Raw genomic sequence first — 20,858 nt, forward strand, 5'->3', positions numbered from 1 at the left:
TATGGGTACCGTCTTCGTTAGAGGGTATCCAGAGGCAGGTAATTTATTGTTTAAACCATAGTTTATAATTATATAAACATATATATATATATATATATATATATATATATATATATATTCTGTACTTTTATGTATTATACACAAAACAAACAAACAAACAATAACTATCTCTTCATTGTGTAAGTTGTTGTAAATGATAGCATGTTTACTCAGCAGTTAGAACAATGTATGGTTCAATTCTTGGCAGTGGCCCTCCTTGATACTTTCTTAATCTCACATTGACAAATGTTCAAATAATATCATACAGGCATCGGCAAGTGCAGAAATGAGTGTGAAACAATAACACATGCTCACTTAGATGTGCATTCCAGCACACATGCACAGTCAAACATGCAGACTTTCCTACAAGTTTGCCCACTCCACATGCATGCTTGCTTACATGTGAAACCATCACTTATGTGTTGTTTACTTGGGTGCTTGCTCACTGCTGTGTATACATGATTACTTGTGGTCACACGCACTCTCTCTTGCTCTCTCTCTCTCTCTCTCTCTCTCTCACACACACACACACTTCCATTTATGCAATCACTTTCGCTTACAGGTACATGAAATTCACTTACATGTGCATGCTCACTACTCTTACCACCACCACCACCACCACCACTTCTACTAGAAGTGGTTTCTATTTTGTCATTTGCATATTACTGAAGCAGTTTTTTTGTTGTTGTTTTTTTTAAGCTGGCTGCCATCATTTATTATCAACCACTCAACCATGAAGTGGATGTGAAACTTATCAACCACACACACAGACCTGAAGCAAGCAGCAGAGTTGTGTGTTTTCTCAAAATAGAGCATAATTATGCAATAGTTAAATATATATATATATATATATATATATGAGAGAGAGAGAGAGAGAGAGAGAGAGATCCCCACTCCCCCCAATTAACATACCCAACCATTGATCTCCCATAAAAAATAAATAAATAAAAAAGTTATATACCTCTGATTTTATTGATTACTTCATCTGCCTGCTCAGGTATTTCAAATTAATGAAGTTAGAAAGTCCAAATTGTTTTATTAATGATTACTATACCTTTATTTATTTATTTTTTTCTTTGTTATTGAAAATTTTGTCCTTTTATCAGTTTATTTGGATATACATGCTGGCTTAGTTATGGGCAATACATAAAAACAAAAACCAGTTATGTGAAAGCCGCAAAGCAATAGAAATACTTTCACACAATTGTTTACATAGCAACACAAGCGATTTCTGTTAGTGATACAATAGTCAGTGTAAAAAACCTATTCAATTTCTGACCACACATAAACAGCCCAGCCATCACTCACAAATGAGCATGAGTTTTTTTTTTTAATGTGTTCTATGCTTTTACTTATTGTTTTAGGTGCCTATGTAATTCACTAGCAGACTTAGATAGCCTTCCAGCCCTCCTATACTTGATCCAGCATTACAACCAAGGTGTAAGAGATGGTTTGCTTGCAGTTGTTTTTGTCTCCCTGTTTTGGCATCCTTGATGCAGTGCTGACTTTATTTAACATTAAATGGTTTTGCTCATTCTCTCCCCATCCTCGCATTCTCTCTCTCTCTCTTTCTCTCTCCATCTGATTTTTCTCTCTCTGTTTATATGTATGAGGAGAGGGAAAGTGTTAATGTCACTCATGTTCAGTTAATGAATTGTAATGTCTGTCTGCCTGTCTCTCTCTCTCTCACACATCTGTATATGTTTATTTTTGTTTGTTTGCTTGCATGTTTGTGTGTGTGTGTGTGTGTGTGTGTGTGTGTGTGTGTGTGTGTGTGTGTGTGTGTGTGTGTGTGTGTGTGTGTGTGTGTGTGTGTGTGTGCCTCTGGTGCCAAAAAGTACTGTCACCAAAACAAGTTCAATGTTCAGTCAGCCACACCAAAACACCAGCATCCGAAAAGCTGCATCCTGTTGTCACATTCCAACATCCAAGATGTGGGAATGGGAGTGGGGAGAGGACTGTGCCAGCATTGTGCTGGTGCTCACTTTCAGCTGAGTAGAGTGGGGTAAAATGAAATAAAAAATGCTTTGCTCAAAGTGACTGATCTAGAAATTGAACAGATGACCATATTGATTGTAAGTGCAATACGCTAAACCACTTGGCCATGTACTTTTTACACTGACCACACCTATAGAAAGAAAGAATATCTCCCTACTCTCTTTTAACTTTTTCATTAATTATTACTGGGTTAAATATCTCATTTGATTATATAATGGAATATTTGGAGATGGAAACATAATGAATAGTTATACAAATCTTGTTCAGTGCCAATACATTTATATTCCCATACTTTCGTTGTTGTCTTCATCATCAACATTTAATCCCCATTTTCCATGCTGGCATAAGTTGGACCTTATTATATACTTAAAAAAAAAAAAAAAAATTAAAAGTTCTCTACTTGCCCAAATCTGTGCATCTGCAAAGTTTAGTAGAAGAGGTCAGTATTGTTGTTGTTGTTGTTTATTTCCAAGTCTCGCAGAAAGGCATTCCGCTCATGGCCATCCTGTCTTTTTCTTCAAACATTATATATCTAGGATTGCATTCTCTATTGTGTGTGTAATTGGTTGTTGTTTCTAGCAAGGAAAGTGGCTGCATTGACTCTAGTGTAACTGATTTATTTACAGTCCTTCATATATTTTGTTTGTATCTTAGTTAGGGACTGATAGTATCGTTGCTTACAGATATTCACCAGATCAACACGCACGTGCGCGCGCGCGCGCACACACACACACACACACACACACACCACTTTAATTATGGATAATTTTTTCAACTGGTTATTGTTATCAAAACTAGCATGTTCTAAACTTAATATTATCAGTTGTGTAAAGCAAAGAGCTAGCAGAATTCTTTTCTTCTCTAGGCACAAGGCCCGAAAATTTTGGGGAAGGGACCAGCCGATTAGATTGAGCCCAGTACCAGTATGCAACTGGTGCTTAATTTATCGACCCTGAAAAGATGAAAGGCAAAGTCGACCTCGATGGAATTTGAACTCAGAACGTAAAGACAGACAAAATACTGCCAAGTATTTCGCCCAGTGTGCTAACGTTTGAAAGAGCTGGCAGAGTTGTTAGCAATCTGGATGAAGCACATAACTGCTGAGATAGGCTTTGCCTTTCATCCTTTTGGGGTCGATAAAATAGGTACCAGTTGAGTACTGGGGCTGATGTAATCAACTTACCCCTCCCCCAAAATTGCTGGCCTGGTGCCAAAATTTGAAACTAATATTTCTGATAAATGTTGAAAAGTTATTAAATACTTTTGCATGAAACACACACACACACACACACACACACACACACACACACACACACACACACACACACACGTGCGGCTCTAATACAGTCTATCTTCTGAATTTGTTTACTAAATATTGGTTGGTCCAGCACAATATTAGAAGAGGTACCATGCAGTGGAACTGAACTTGCAACACATAGCCATGCTTGTGCTGTGATATAAATATATACCAAATGTGTAAGTGAACTGCTGCACAGCAAAAGCATCAGAAGTGGAGATACATCAAGTCAGAGAACGTTGAAGAATGTTTTGGTATGGTCTGACAAACCTGCTTGGAAACAAAATGTACATTGAAGTTATAATGATGAGGTTGCTAGTGGTGAAGATAATGGTGACAATGATAATGATAATGATTTCAATTCGTTTGTAGGTAAAATCACAGATAGAAGATCAAGTAAGGAAAATGATTATTTCTTATCGAAAAGATGAAGATTTACAAAATCTAATTGACTGGGTCCAGAGAGGCTGGGTAAGTATTCTAGATCCTTTGTTCAAGATATCTCTTTGTTTTCATGAATAAACTAGTAGAAACATTCCTGAAGGATTAACGTGATATGTATAGTATTGATACAGTGCATGAAAAGTGATTCTCCAGTTTAAATTTTCTGTCCATAGAATATGCTTAGTTACTTTTTTAAACTCTGAAAATGTGGATTCATATCTTCAATTATGGTAAAATAATACATTCGTATGATGCCAATTAAGAAATGAGTAAAGGTAGGATCCAAGGATCAAGTCATAGGAAGTTAGTAAGCTTTGAGCAGTCCACAGAAGGTATAAAAAACAACTTTCAGGAACAATAGTGGTTTATTGACATAAAAGGTTGTAAATTTTTCCCATATCAGAGTTCGATAAGCTGAATAAAGTTATGTCCCGGAGAGGCGCAACACAAGAACACTCGCAGCATACATATGGCGCCTAAAGGACGATCATACACCCTTGAACATCAGGTGGAAATTACTGGAAACTTGTGGACCCTATCACAATGGAACTAGACTGTAAATTGTGTATGGCAGAAAGATATATTATCCTCATGAACTCACATGAGCCAGGAGGCTACCTAAACTCCAGGATGGAAGCCGTGGGGAGTTGCCCACATTTTCACAAATTATTACTTCAAAATTGGAAGACCTAGCTTTCAAGCAAAGGAAGACAACTTGCCCAGACATAATTTTTTAAGAGGAATATTTCTTGAACTATCACCGACGTTCTTGTGTTTAAAAAAACATACTTTGCAGAGAACGGTTAACATTTAGAGAGACTGAAGAAATGTCTAGTTCACGCTAGATATGAAACCAATGGGATTTTTTTCTAAACTATTACGTTACACATACAAAAATATATATGTATATGTTTGTGTGTCTGTGTTTGTCTCCTTATCATTGCTTGACAACCGATGGTGTGTTTAAGTCCCTGTAACTTAGTGGTTCGACAAAAGAGACTGAAACAATAAGTACTAGGCTTACAAAGAATAAGTCTTGGGGTAGATTTGTTCAACTAAAGGTGGTGCTCCAGCATGGCCGCAGTCAAATGACTGAAACAAGTAAAAGAATATATAACTACCTCCCCAAATACTCTGCCTAACACTTAATCATGTCGGCTTTTTTCCTGTTCTTTTTTCTGTCTTATAAGTTACTTGGCAACCTCACTGGTGCCTGTGATGCAAGAAAAAAAAAAAGCACTCCGTACACTCTGTAAAGCAGTTGGTGTTAGGAAGGGCCTATAAAGCCGAGCAAAATCGCAGTTATGGCAGATACTAGTGTTACACAAATGGCGCCTGTGCTGGTGACACGTAAAATCACCCATTACGCTGTTGGAGTGGTTGACGTTAGGAAGGTCGTCCAGCCATAGAAAACCATGCCAAATCAGACTGTAGCCTGGCACAGGCTTCAGCGTGCCTGCCCAGTCAAGCTGTCCAACCCATGCCAGAATGGAACAACGGACATTAAATGATGATGATACACATTTTCCATTTACCAAACTTCATTCAAAAAAGTATTAGTTAGCTTGAGGCTATGATAGATTGATGGTCTTGGGCTGACCAGTGTGCCATGCAGTAAGATTCGGACTTGGAGCCACATGGTTACAGAATGAACTCCTTAACCACATAGCCATGTCTGCTCCTTTACTTAAAAGCTCTTGCATCCACATTAAAAACAATAAACAAGTTAGTGCTAGCCTATTTTTAATGCAAAAGTGAGCATTAAAAACTCAATTAGAAATAATTAAGCAGTGATGAAAAGACGATATTAGTCAGTGACTTTTTATTTGTAGTTAATAGTATTTTAATTATTCTGGCCAGTATGAAGAGCATGTAATTTCTCTGTGATTTATTCTATAAAATGTTAATTTTCACACCTACTCATACACAGCATTGTTACTTCCTTATCCTTGCAGAGTAATGTATTGACTTTGTATACTTTTGTTCTGTTGTTTATAACCACTAATTTGCCTATCTGAATCACCATTGCCATGCAGACCATCACTGACTATTGTATATACTAAATTATAATAATAATAACAACCCTTTCTACTATAGGCACAAGGCCTGAAATTTGGGGTAAGGACTAGTTGGTTACATTGACCCCAACACTTGACTGGTACTTATTTCGTTGACCCCAAAAGGATGAAAGGCAAAGCTGATCTCAGCAGAATTTGACCTCAGCATGTAGCGATGGGTGAAATACCATTAAGCATTTCATCCAGCATGCTAACGATTCTGGCAGCTCACCGGCTTAATAATAATAATAATAATAATAAATAATAATAATAATAACGATAATGATTTCAAATTTTTTCCACAAAGGCAACAATTTGGGGAGGGGGGGGCAATCGATTACATTGGCACCAGTGATATATATATATCATCATCAACATCGTCGTCGTTTAACGTTCGCTTTGCATGCTAGCATGGGTTGGACGATTTGACTGAAGACTGTTGGACCAGGAGGCGATACCAGGCTCCAATCTGATTTGGCGGAGTTTCTACAGCTGGATGCCCTTCCTAACGCCAACTACTCCGAGAGTGTAGTGGGTGCTTTTACGTGCCACCAGCACGAGGGCCAGTCAGGCGGTACTAGCAACAGCCACGCTCGAAATGGTGTATCTTACGTGCCACCTGCACAGGAGCCAGTCCAGCGATATTGGCAACGATCTCGCTCGAATGTCTTACTGGCAACAGCCACGCTCGAAATGGTGTATTTTATGTGTCACCTGCACAGGAGCCAGTCCATCGGCACTGGCAACGATCTCGCTCGAATGTCTTTTCACATGCCAGGAAGGCGACGTTAGTAACTGTCATGCTGGTGCTATTTATGTGCCACCAGAACGGAAGCCAGACAGCTAGTCTGGCAACGATTGCGATCGGACGGTGCTGTTAGTGCTCCACTGGTACAGGTGCCATCACGATTTCACTTGGTATTTCACTGGTATTTAATTTATTGACCCCGAAAGGATGAAAGGTAAAGTCAACCATGACGGAATTTAAACTCGGGACATAAAGAGGGACGAAATACTGCTAGGTGTTTTGCCCAGCGTGCTAACAATTCTGCCAGCTCACCTTTTGAGTGAGGTAGAGTACTTGACCTAAAAAAGATTCTAACTGGGCCCCACTTGCAATTTCATATGCTGTTCATATGCTTGGTATGAGTAGCTCCGGAATGTCATTGTCCTATGGAATACTTCAGCTATTTCATTATCCTAATCCTTATTAAACAGGTATCATGATGGATATATTGGGCTTCATATATTTGTACCCCAGTGCCACTTTGATGGCATGTGCTGCTCTTTCACTCAATAATAATTTTTTCTACTCAAGGCACAAGGCTTGAAATTTTGGGGGGAGGGGTCTAGTCAATCACATTGATCCCAGTACGCAACTGGTTCTTATTTCATTGACTTTGAAAGGATCAAAGGCCAAATAGACTTTGGCAGCATTCGAAATCGGAATGGAAGGCAGACGAAGTATTTTGTCCGATGTGCTATCAATTCTGCCAGTTTGCTGCCTTAATAATAATTATATAATAATGAGCTTATTGTATGCTCTAGTCAAATACTTATAACTTTTCAGTAAAAGAATAAAAGAGGGGATAGAAAGCAATAAATCAAGTAAAGAAAACAATGATAACCAAAAGTGTAGGCACATTACATGAATAAAATGCAAAACAACAGAAATGTGAACTGTAAAAGAGTCATAAAGAGGGAAAAGTACAGAAAATAGTGTTGATGGATTTCAAGAAGCATGAACATTTTAAGGATGTTGTGTCCTGACAGCTTGACAGCCGGTGGGGGGGGGTAATCTTGTGAGCGTCTACTAAGTTAGCTTGGTAGTCGTTAATGCTTTAGTATGTCATCAATGCCCAGAGAAGTAAGACATTCAAGATAGGGTAAGTGACTGACAGCTTCCAGTAGATCAAAATTTTGGTCAAGCTGTGGGCTACAAACTGGAGAGAGGCAAACGGTAAGTGTGGACATAATGTAGTATAAGTGAATTCGTTCAAATCAACAATTTTTTTGACAAAGTGACAGTACTTAATATAATTTTTACCTCATGTCTAACTATTAGCAGACACTACCCCCTTCAGTATCTCCCTTAAATTATTTTATACACTATGATTGTTAGTGAATGAAATGTTTATTGGCTCTGGATACTATAACCCTGGGTCAATGCATGCCTTGTAAGTGGAATTGGTAGGTGGAAACTGCAAAGGAACGTACCTTATATATGGGTGTTCTTCTCCTTAGGTTTGTCATCAACCTCGAGACCCATAAGGCTGGTTCCAATACTTCTCCCTGAATGAAATGCCAGTCCATTGATTGCAGGGTTAACTTGCTAGCTGTTTTCAGCTGAATGGACTGGGGCAACAGGAAATGGAGTGTCTTTTGCTCAAGAACACAACACAACATCCAGCATGGGAATTAACACCACAATCTTACAATCATGAATGCAATGCCCTAATCACCAGGCCATGCACCTTCATACATGTGTGTGTAAATGTCAATTCAGCATGCTGCCATTAACACCTAAGTGAAAGGCAGTGACATTTACTTTCGCAAGTGAGAAAAATACTCTATCATTCAGCGGACATGTAACAACTGGTTGGATTGAAAAAAGTACCTTACTTCAAAAACCTTGTTAGGGTTGGCAACAGGAAAAGCATACAGCCATAAAAATCCATCTTAATAAAGTTTCATCTCATCCATGCCAGCACTGGGTAACAAATGGACATAAAAAAAAAAAATGACTCCTTGTTATCCTCCACCACCACAGATTCTCAGATTGAGAACAATAGTTTAAACTGTGTTGTATGATACTTCAGTTTGTGCTACAATTTTATTTGGAGCTTTTTTTTCCTCTTTTTGTCTTTCTAACCTATCCATTACAATTTATTATTTCAGTTACAATGCTGTGGAGTTGAGACATATAAGGATTGGGAACTTAACATGTATTTCAATTGTTCTTCACCTGGCAGAGAAGCTTGTGGAGTTCCTTTTTCTTGCTGTAAACCCACAGAGGTAGGTCGGAGGAAGCTTTACTTTGCGTGTGTGTGTGTGTTTGTGAGTGTATGTAACAGTTTCTGATTTTGGCACAAGGCTACGCATTTATCAGAAATGTATATAATCATTTGATGGAACTCCTTTATTTTTATGAATCTACGAGAGAAGGGAGTTATCCTCGACACTAAGGACCTGTTTCAAATGCTTAGGCTCTCTTCTAATGACTCTCTCAGAGCCAGGTGATTTGAATGCAAAATATAAAGGAATTTAAATGAATACCTCAAGGCATTAAGTCTGCCATTCCACTATCCCCATATAGTATCACAAATGAGTGTTTGTATGTGGATACAAATCAGCAAGAATTGATTGAGTAAAGCACTTTATACAAATGCTGAATCTAATGTTTATTATAATTTTGACTGACTTATCAAAGCAAACAGATGAAAGTTGGCATTAGTAGAAAATTTGCCTCAATAAACTCCATCAGTCAGGCAGTCACTCTGGCAATGATCGCACTCAGACGGTGCTCTTAGTGCTCCACTGGTACAGGTGCCAACACAATTTCGCTTGCCCCAACAGGTTTTCGCAAGCCGAGTTCAATGTTCCCACAAATTTAGTTCGATTTCGATTTCACTTGCCTCACCATGTCTTCGCAAGCGGAGTTTAGTGTCCAATAAAGGAATGTTACGCGTAAATAGGCTGGCTACATCCCTGGCAGAGGCCTTGGATTTTGGTCTCACTTGGCCTGCCGGGTCTTCTCACACACAGCATATTTCCAAAGGTCACGGTCACAAGTCATTGCCTCGGTGAGGCCTAATGTTCTGAGGTCATGCTTCACCACCTCATCCCAGGTCTTCCTAGGCCTGCCATGTAGTAGATTTAAGTTTCTGTTCTTTCAGTTATTTTGGGCAATAAACCATTAGTATTGCGATTAATCCATTGTTTCAAATAGGTTTTTCCCTCTGGTCTAGTGTGGTGTCAACTTTATCATTGTTTGCTGTTGTTTAGCTACAGCTCAGCTCTGATGGAGTTGGTCTCTGATCATTAATAATACTAGGTTGTGATTTCAGAGAAATTTAACTACTATTTTTAGAAGTTTAAGGAGGTATAGAGGTTTGTTCATTGGTTCAAGAGGTAAATTTCCTCTTTTATAAGGCATAAATGTGTTGTAAATAATTCATCCAAGTAGTCTGGTATCATGGTGCCAACAGTTAAAGTGAATTGAATGAGGCACGCAGAACAAAACACATGTAGACACTGGATTTGAACTTAAGAACTTTGAATTGCTACTCCAATACCATATATATCTGGATACATTGTAGTGGTGTACATGCTTATAAAATTTGTGTGCCAATCCTATATATCCTATTTACAACATCTTAAAAGTTAATCTAGATTGTTATCAGTAAATGTGAAAATTGAATTAATTTCACCTTGAAATGAACATTCCATTCTCCAATGTACTTTTTCTTTCCTTTTTTTTTTTTTTTTATAATACCTTAAATACATAAAATATCAAATATCAATTTATAGTTTAAAAACACAGAGCAAACACTTAGGCATGGCAGTATGTACATCAGCTTTTCCAATCTCACTGGATTTGTGAAGGCTGTGGACGCACTGCTTTTTTCTTCTCTCTAAATGGTAAGAATTAAAAAGCAAAGAAAAACCCCACTTAACCTGACCCTTTTCTATCAGCCTGCCACAAAAATGATTTCCTCATCTGTGAGACTAAATATTTTCAGACCAGTCCTAATTACTTCTTTCCTGCTTTTTCTTAGTTGGTCCACTTCTACAGCATATAATTTCTGATACTAACTTATGATATTTCTTCATCTTGTACAACACCCATCTGCATTGTGTCTCCAATCTGATGCAGTAATCTCTTTGCTATACTTGGTCAATGTCTTGAATTGCCTACCATTTTCTCTGTTTACTTTTTCTTTCATTAAAACTTCACATCCAACACAGCTTTCTGTTGAAATACACTGCTTTTTATTTGAATTAATTTTGAAAATTGTGAAGAATTTAGTAATATAACTTTGTCATTAATAAACCAGTGTTTGGAACAAGAAATTTTGATGGAACATTTTAATTTAGCCCTTTTATTACATATTTCTGTTAAAATACACTGCCGTTGTTTCAATTAATATTGCAAATAATGAATGAAGAATTTCGTGGAATAACTGTCACTATTAGACAAATGTTTGGAACATAATTTAACATAGAATTCTGATGGCCACTTCTAATTTAGCCCACTTTAAAACAAAGTTTGTATCCTAGCACGAAGGGTGGTCTTGTAGCTTGGTAGCAAAAGGTTTAATGTCACCCTTTAATGCTACAAGTTTATCTCCACTCATTACCTGTTTCACTGCTATATAATGTATTTCTTATATAAATGATCAAGCATACTTCAGTTAATTAATGTTTAACCACTTCATTCTGTCTCTTCAGTCAGTGATAATTAACAAGCAATGTGGTTATGATATGATGAAAACAGAACATGTAAGTATCTTTCCTTTGTTTTTGATTTCATATACTAGCTTTGCAGTTAAATTAGAGGTAACTTGGCGAGTACTGTAGAATATAAATAAAGTTCCCCCCCAAAAAGCAGCCATTTCATTTTAAATGCATTAACTTCCTTTAAGTAAGGCCTGAAGAGAAAATTCACCTAATTGAAGTCAATAGGGTTAATTAGTCATTGATTTAGAATATTTCAACTGAAAATATCATCATTATAACTACCATCACCACCACCACTTTTACTCGTGAAATAAACAAACACTGTATTTTCTTGTAGTTCTTGAAATAAGTATTGTTAGAAGAAGCTTGGTTAGGAGAAAGTGGTGGTGGTGGTGGGGTATTTTCTGTATCCATCTCGCTGTTGACCAAGGCAAGTAGAGTTATATCCCTTGTTTAAGAAAAATCCTTGCTAAAATCATTTCACTAGTTCTTGGTCAATAGTGGAGTGCAGTACCAGATCATGTTGCTCAACTGATTGGCTGTAATCTTTGTTGTAGCTGTACAATAAATAAATTAAATATGTCGAGAAAAATACATGACAAAATACAAGCACAAAGTGAATTCAGAGCAAAATTGTTTCCTTTTAACTTCATAAACTTCAAACTCCATCTATATATACAAGGTGCGATAGGTAAATTATCGCCATTTTATATTTTTTATTTTGCTCATGCACATTGTTTGTTTTTGATTTTTTTTTGACTACACAGTATAGTAGGGTCAGTTGGGCACCGTCTGTGAGAAAAACAGCACCATGATGCAATTCACTCTGCCAGAAATTTGGAAATGACATGCTGTACTGGCTTGTCATTTGTGCCGGAAGCTCCAGTACGAATAGATGGTGATCACACAGAACAACTGTTGGCTTACCATGTTCCCAAAACATGTACCAAGAGTGATAAAAATCAAACACTAGTAATGGCAACGTTTTGCCTCCATTCATCTTCCCACATGGCCTCAGACTCAACATGAAGGCCTACATCAAGTGCCTGGTGGTGGTAATGCTGCCCGTGATCCAGAGGGTGACTGCTGGAAGACCCTATGTCTGGCAATAGGACTCTGCACCATGCCACACAAGACGGAGAACCCAGTCATGGCTGTCAGACAATTTCTGTGACCACATCACCCCTAATGTCTGGCTACCTTACTCCCCAGATAATTAAGCTGAGTGAGAGACACCAACAAAACCCCTTGTAACACCAAAGATGAACAGAAAGCAAGGATTATGGCAGCATTCACCAACTTAAACAAGAAGACCGTCCAGATGAATTGCAGGAGATTCCGAAGTTGTCCGGAGGCTGTGGTTGAAGCAAATGACAATTTTATTGAATAAATTTACTTTTTAGTATTTCAAAATATTTTTATGTAATTTTGGTAAACATATCTGTGAAAATGAGATGTCAGTGTTATTTTCAATTTTGCGTAATTTAGACAATATATTCACTGGACTCTGTATGTATGTATGTATGTATATATATATATATATGTGTGTGTGTGTGTGTGTTACTAAAATTCTTTAGATAGAATTGGTAAGCTAGTGATGGGGGTCTGTATTATTAGCATGTACATGAAAATAGAAGCAGTATTCGTTGCTCTGTTTTTCACTCCAAAGCACAGAAACATTCACTGCTTTTGTATTTGGTCCTAGTCTCTGATTTCTTCTAATTGAAGACCGTGACATTACTTCATTGTGTTGAGTGTAAACTGAAGAAATTTCTATAATGACTCTATGTAGTCATATAAAATGTATGCTGCATTCCCTCATATTTTCTCCATTTCTTGTCCACAAAATCTTCTCTCAAAGCACTACTTTAGGTAATGGATTTAGTAATGGTAAAGCAAACTGACCTCAGTACATAGCTGATATTTATCTTTTGGAGAGTGTGGCAGCTTGGGCAAGTGTATTCTATGATAGTTACGGGGATACCAATGCCTTGTGTGTGCAGTTCTGTTGGTGGCAAAACATCTTTGGCCAAGGGGAAATATTACCTTGTTTGGTAACAAGAAGAGCATTCCACCACAGAAAACCTGCCTCAATAAACTCTGTCTAACCCATGTAAGCATGGAAAAGTGGACGTTAAAACGATGATGAGAGGGTTTAGCTGAAGATAGTGTTGTTTGTTGGCATTCTTTGTCAAAACAAACAAAAAAAATCAAAACAAAAAAATATATGTAATAGCTCTGTGCTTTTTAAAGTAAGTGGACTAAAAAAAAAAATCATACCTGAAAAATAGGTCAATGTTAGGGACAAGAAGAGTGTCTGCCCAGTATAGAAAAACAGATGTAAGACAAGCAAAAGTGTGGATATGTCACTGCATGTCTTTGCATTGATACCACTTGTGCAGTGATGTCATTGTTTGTGTCTAATTTGAACAAAAAATCCTGGCAACTCAAGGGGTTCAATATATGAATACATGGAATAAAATACTTAGCTTAGAAATAAATGGTTAGCATAAGGAAGTGCACCATGCTAATAAATATTGTCTTAAGCAGTCTCATCTAGCTCATGCCTGCATAGAAAAGCAGAAGTAAAAGCCACTCTCGGGGTGGTTGGCGTTAGGAAGGGCATCCAGCTGTAGAAACTCTGCCAAATCAGATTGGAGCCTGGTGTAGCCATCTGGTTTCACCAGTCCTCAGTCAAATCGTCCAACCCATGCTAGCATGGAAAGCGGACGTTAAACGATGATGATGATGATGATGCATCTAAGACAATTATTTACCGACTTACAGTCACATTTTTTAGATTCTAGGGTGGGATTTGATGAAGATTTGGCTGTTATTTCTTGCAAGTCCAGTAACCATGTAAACATTCTCTCATTAACTTGTGTTACAGAGGTTGATGCTGATAAACAGAACAACAACTCCAGAAGAACGGAGACTATTGTTGTAGTAGAGTTAAAGAGTGAACACAATTCAGCAGAGATTGTTAATAGTTTTGTATCCATTTTTCTTTTCCTGTTTAATTTCTATGCTTTCCCATTTTTTGTAGGAGATTGATAAAGATCGAATAATTTGGACTTTGGGTTGTATCCCAGCTGGTGAACAATGGTTAGAAGCTAACCTCATTCCTGTAGCAGGAGTACTTGTAGGCATTGCATTATTACAGGTAAATGAGAAAGTTTTTCAACTTCATCAAGCAATTGATTTATGGTATTCATCCAGTTTTTGGTACTCTCGGTTTAATTACTCATTCATTTTTTTCTTACTTATTCAATTCAGTAACTCAGTTTTGGTATTCACCCATTTTGATTACTCCCTCAGTTTGCTTATCCAGCCAGTTTATTCCCTGGTTTTTGTCACACACCCCAGTTTGAGTATTTATCTGGTTTGGGTATTCACTCAATCTTGGTACTCGTTCCTTCCTCATATCTCTTATTACTGTTTCTTGAGATGTTAACATTAAGATATTGGTTAATTAGTTAGACACCCAATCAACTTCTGAAGGTAGCAATAGTATTAATGGTGTTCATTGAAGTCTAGTCAATCAATAAGAAGAAGCAACTGTTACTCTCTTACTAAATTCACCTTGTCTGACCTCACTGTGGACATTATCACCAGCATCTATAGGTGTGCAATAATAGACTGGGTGGTAGAGAGTGCAACACACTGTCACCTTGTACCTCATATCATTCATCACTGTTTCTTAGTGTGTAGTTATTGTCCTACTCAGTAGAGGAATAATATATTTAGAAGAACAAGTGTGAGATAGGCTTAGTTATTTGTCTGATTACCTATGTATAATATGCTATCCGTTTCCTCAATCAGAAATGTATCTACAGCAAGTCATCTTGTTGGTGTTCTCTCTCTCTCTCCCCATATTTCTACAGCTGTAGTTGAATGAATCACTGCTAGCTAACAAAACCTTGAGAAATTGAGTGTTGCCACTGCCTACATAGCAGTAAGGAATTTTACATTGATTGCATGTGTGTGTATACACACACACATGCATTTATATATATGTGTATATGACCATCACCATGTGACAGACCAGGCTATCAAATGTTATACATTGCTTGTCACAATGTGCTTTTGCATTGTTTTAGCCTTCAAATGGCGCTACTCTGCTGGCTAGGCAAGCAGGTCAACATTCCCCTCTGATCAAAAGAAGGACTGGAGCTACTTGAAATGAAGTGCTTTGCTCAAGAACACAACTTGGTGCCTGGTCAAGGAATCAAACCAATGATCTAGCAATCTTTAAACCTGTGTCCACTTGTTCTATTGTGCACTTTAACCCTTTAAAATTCAGATTACTCAGTCAAATGTATTGCTTTTTTATTCACCTTGTTTTGAATTAATCAGGTATTATCTCATAGCTTCAAGATTTCAATGATGTGTTTGTTTATCTTTAGAATTACATTGTAGAGTAGGTGTGAGAGGCTGGATCTGGCCAGTTTCAACAAAAAACAGGTCGAGTATTTGAGCCAGATATGACTGGTTTAAATGTTAAAAGGTTAACTGCAACATAAAATATCTGGCAATTGAACTTGCTGGCAATAGCATTCATAAGTAAAGTGGTAAAAGAAATATGATTCAAAATATTTCTAAAAATAATCAAAAGTAAAACCAAGAAAAGAATAAATTGACAAAGACACTCTTGACCCAGTTCTCTACTTGTCACCTTCATTGTGTCCAACCTCTTTCTAACCTCTTGGCCTATTCCTTCCTTCCCCAGACTATCATCCCTCTGGAATTTCCTCCCACCACTCATGTCTCTCTTGCAAGTGTTGACTTGCAACAATTTAAATAGAATGTTGAAAGCATCAACCTCATTGCTCTCAGAGTGCCTGCAAAGATCATGGGCTCTCCCTCATCCTCCAGGCCCAGCAAGTACCAGAAAAAGAGTGGTGGGGAATATTTTATCGGTACCCGATGGATGGAAGGCAAATTACACTCTGATAAGATTGAACTGTGAGCGACCATACTAAATTACTTGAAGACATTTAGTTCTCACATCTACCACTTCTGATATTCTGTGACCTTTATAGATTTCATAACAATGATTGTAAATGTCTCCACAAGCCATGACTCACATAGAGTGAACCAACGACAGCTTCTATGTGGTCATAAACTATTAGAAATAACAGTTAAAATTTTACCCAAATCACATTCAGTTCTCTTATAAAAAGGGAAAGACTCATAATGTAGTCACATGCACCTTTAATCATTATTCTACATAGTCAGAACTGATCTGGTACTAAATAACACCAAGAGCTGTGCATAAAGCTGACATTTAACCACTTGGATTTAGCCACTTGGATAAAATGCCAGCCTTAGCTTATTTAGAAATCTTCATGGATATTCTTTTATTCTTTTACTTGTTTCACTCATGAGTGTGTGGCCATGCTGGGGCACCACCATGAAGTGTTTATTAGATCAAATTGACCATAGCACTTACTTAGTTTAATGTTTTTCTGTTGGTTTCTTTTTTTTTTTTTTACCAAACAGCTAAGTTACAGGTTCATAAACAAGTCTACCTCAGCTTTCAAGCTATGAGAGATAAACATAAAAATGTGCACATACATATACATATACACTAATTCACACACACATACTCTTTCTCTAATGTATATATATATACACACACACACACACATACTACCATATATACTCAGATTTTCAAACACACACACACTACCATATAAACTCTGATAAACACACATTTACACTAACATACATATTCTGATATACAAACACTGATATACAAATACATACACATACACACACTGATATACAAATACACACACTACCATATATACTCTGATAAACACACACACACATTCACGCTAACATACATACTCTGACTGATATACAAATACACACACAATGAGCTTTGGGCAGTTTCCATCAAATTCACTCAAAAGGCATTGGTCAAACTGGAGTTACAGTCCACGCTATTTCTCAAAGATGTCACGCAGTGGGACTGAACTTGAAACCATGCGATTATGAAGCAAACTTTTTAACCATGCTGCAATGTCTGCCCCTTACATCAAAAGAAATTTTTTCATTCATCTAACTACACTCTCTGAGTGGTTGGCGTTAGGAAGGGTATCCAGCTGTAGAAACTCTGCCAAATTTAGATTGGAGCCTCGTGTTGTCATCCGGTTTCACCAGTCCTCAGTCAAATCGTCCAACCCATGCTAGCATGGAAAGCGGACGTTAAACGATGATGATGATGATCTAACATCACAACTATTATATCCCAAGTAACATTGTTTTTATTTTCCACCATCTATTTTCCTTGAACATTGAAAGTGATTTTGGTAATCCTTTATCTAAAGTCCTTGGAACCAGAAGTGTTTCAGATTTCAGAATGAAGGTATCTCTTATCTTGTTTCAATCACTTTTGACTGCAGCCATGTTGGAGCACCGCCTTGAAGGGTTTTAGTTGAACAAACCGACTGCAAGACTTTTTTTTTTAAAGCCTAGTACTTATTTTGTTGGTTGTCTTTTGCTGAACTGCTAGATTATGGGGACGTTAACACACCAACACCAGATGTCAAGCAGTGGTGGGGACAAACACAGACATAAAGACATGCACACATAGATATATATACATCATCATCATGCAACATCCACTTTCCATACTGGTATGGGTTAGACAGTTCCAGTCTGATTTGGCGTTGTCTTCCTAATGCCAACCACTTTGACAGTGTAATGGGTGCTTTTTACATGTCACCAGCATAGGTTCTATTTACATGACACCGTCATGACGTGTGTGTGTGTGTATCCATCCTCATCGTCATTTAACATCTGTTGTTTATGCTGGCATGGGTTGGACGGTTTGACCAGGGCTGGCGAGCTGGAAGACTGAACCAGACTCCAGTCTGGTTTGGTAGGCTTTCTGCAGCTGGGTGCCCTTCCTAATGCCAACTACTCTGAGAGTGTAATAGATGCTTTTACATGCCACCAGCACAGGTGCCATTAGTGCGACACCAATATCTGCCATGACTGATTTTGCTTGGCTTCATAGGTCTTCTTCAAGCTCGACATAATGCCAAAGATCTCAGTTATTGCCATTGTGAAGCTCAAAGTTCGAAGATCATGCTTCACCACCTAGCCCTATGTATTCCTGGGTCTACCCCTACCACAGGTTCCCTCCACAGATTGGCACTTCTTTACACAGCTGCCCTTGTCCATATGCATCACATGACCATACCAGCGCAGTTGTCTCTCTTGCACACCACATTTGATATCTCATGCCTAATTTTTCTCTTTTTTTATGCAATTTCTGAAAAATGTTTTTAGTAATCTTTACTTATTGTAATCGGGGAAAAAAATATTTGATGTAAATTGGATTAATAAATTTATTTATTTACTACACAGCCACCCCTATGCCTATATATATTTACAACTATAAAATGGGGCAGCTTGGTTGTGGGTTCCAAGTCTTAGCACATTATCCATTTTCATTTCATGTTGCAGGTGTGGTTGTGTGATGAAGAGGCTTGTTCTCAACCATGGGGTCTTGGGTTCAGTCCTACTAGATAGCACCTTGGGGAAGTATCTTCTATAGTCTCATGCTGATGAAAGCCTTGTAAGTGGGTTTTTGGTAGATAGAAACTGAAAGGAACTCTGTGTGTGTGCATGTGTGTGTACCCTTATCTAGATATTATGTGAGGGCTGTAAATGAATCAGGTTGCTTGTTTCCAGTCTTCTATGAAAAATGTCAGGTCAGCAGAAATATTGGATTTCAAATTTTGGCACAAGGCCAACAATTTTAGAGGAGTAAGTTGATTTCATTGACTCTAGTGTTCAACTGGTACTTAATTTATCGACCCCCAAAAATGAAAGGCAAAGTTGACCTCGATGGAGTTTGAACTCAGAATGTAATGACGTGAAATACCACAGCATTTTCCCCAGCATGTTGATGATGCCGCTTTGGCCATGGGAAATATTACCATGCTTGGACATAGGTGAGGGCTGGAAAAAGGATGGCCATCTGGCTGTAGAAAATTTGCTTTGACAAATTCTGTCTGATCCATGGAAGAGTGGACGTTAAAAGATGATGTAGTTTATATTTTATACTGTAAATGTAGTTTTATATAAATTTAGTGCTAGTCCAGTTTTGTACACATAACAACTTCACTTTGGGAATGTTTCATGTTTATTTCACTCTAACAAATCCTTGTGTTCATCACCATCATCATTTAACATATGTTTTTCCATGCTGGCATGGGTTGGACAGTTTTGTTAGAGCTGGCAAGTTGGAGGGCTGCATCAGGTTCTTCCAGTCGTTTGTTTTGGCTGGCTTCTATGGCTGGATGCCCTTCCTAACACCAACCACTTCACAAAATGTACTGGATGCTTTTTTATGTGGCACCAGCAGATAATTGAGCTTATTGGTGTTATCTTTTGTTTTTTGTGCCTTTTTTTTTTAGATTTTAGACACCACCTTTAGAAGGAGTTTTTATCTACAAATTGTAAGGATGATCTCAAATTCAGTTTGTCATCTATACAAAATGGCTACACATCTCTTTGCCTCTTTACACTTTTATTTTTTTTGTATGCTTATAGACAACACCATTTCTTTTAAAAGTATTGTTAACACCCTATTTGTGATGCTTCTCTCATTTGAAAGAATCTCAGGTTTTGGAGTTTTTCAAGTAAAAAATTATCAACTGTATTAACCCTTTAGCATTCAAATTATTCTGTCAAATGTAATGCTTATTTACTCGTATTGTTTTGAATTAATCATGCGTTACCTCATAGCTTCAAGATTTTGACGATGTGATTGTTTATTTTTACAATGACACTGTAGGGTAAGTGTAAGAGGTCAAATCCGGCTGGTTTGAACATAAAAAAAGGGAGAATATTTGTGCCTGATATGGCTGGTTAAATACTAATGGGTTAAGTTCCAAATTGCATTCTATCCTTAGTTTCCTATAATTTTCTTGAAATTGTAATTATCATGTCTCATGTCTAATTTTTCCATTTCCCTTTTATTTTCTTTTTAGATTCTTGGTATTTGTTTTGCACAGAACTTACGAAGTGATATCCAAGCACAACGAACATTATGGTACTATACCTTCTGAGTAATGTTGACTTACAGCTCTTAGTTGTCTGTTCCTCAAAAATGTAAGAACCTCTGTGAGAATAATTGGTATGAGTGAATTGATGTCTGAAGGAAAGTTAATCTGCTCTGTTCCACACGCACACACACACACACACACACACACGCCTGTGAGTATGTGTGTGAATGCTGATGCGGATGTTGACATTCCAAAATTTTACTTGTCACTGTTTCAGTGAAGCATTGATCAGATACTCTTTACTCTTTTACTTGTTTCAGTCATTTGACTGCGGCCATGCTGGAGCACCGCCTTTTAGTCGAGCAGATCGACCCCAGGACTTATTCTTTGGAAGCCTAGTACTTATTCTATCGGCCTCTTTTGCTGAACTGCTAAGTTACGGGGACGTAAACACACCACCATCGGTTGTCAAGCAATGCTGGGGGGGACAAACACAAACATATACACACACATACATACATATATACGACAGGCTTC

The 20,858-nt window shown here is 37.7% G+C and overlaps 1 protein-coding gene across 1 annotated transcript in view; it reads left to right on the forward strand.

Annotated features, from left to right (window-relative positions):
• The window catches only part of LOC106882252 (tetraspanin-5), a 159,292-nt gene that overhangs the window by 123,818 nt on the left and 14,616 nt on the right, over positions 1 to 20,858 (forward strand). The window contains exons 4-8 of the mRNA XM_052967959.1: positions 3,707 to 3,805; positions 8,734 to 8,850; positions 11,287 to 11,337; positions 14,342 to 14,458; positions 20,307 to 20,427. Of these exons, the coding sequence (XP_052823919.1) occupies positions 3,707 to 3,805; positions 8,734 to 8,850; positions 11,287 to 11,337; positions 14,342 to 14,458; positions 20,307 to 20,384 (462 nt within the window). The 3' untranslated portion in view covers positions 20,385 to 20,427. The remainder of the gene's footprint in view (positions 1 to 3,706; positions 3,806 to 8,733; positions 8,851 to 11,286; positions 11,338 to 14,341; positions 14,459 to 20,306; positions 20,428 to 20,858) is intronic.

This window comes from Octopus bimaculoides, chromosome 5 (assembly GCF_001194135.2).
Source record: "Octopus bimaculoides isolate UCB-OBI-ISO-001 chromosome 5, ASM119413v2, whole genome shotgun sequence".
In the NCBI taxonomy this organism is placed as follows: Eukaryota; Metazoa; Mollusca; class Cephalopoda; order Octopoda; family Octopodidae; genus Octopus; species Octopus bimaculoides.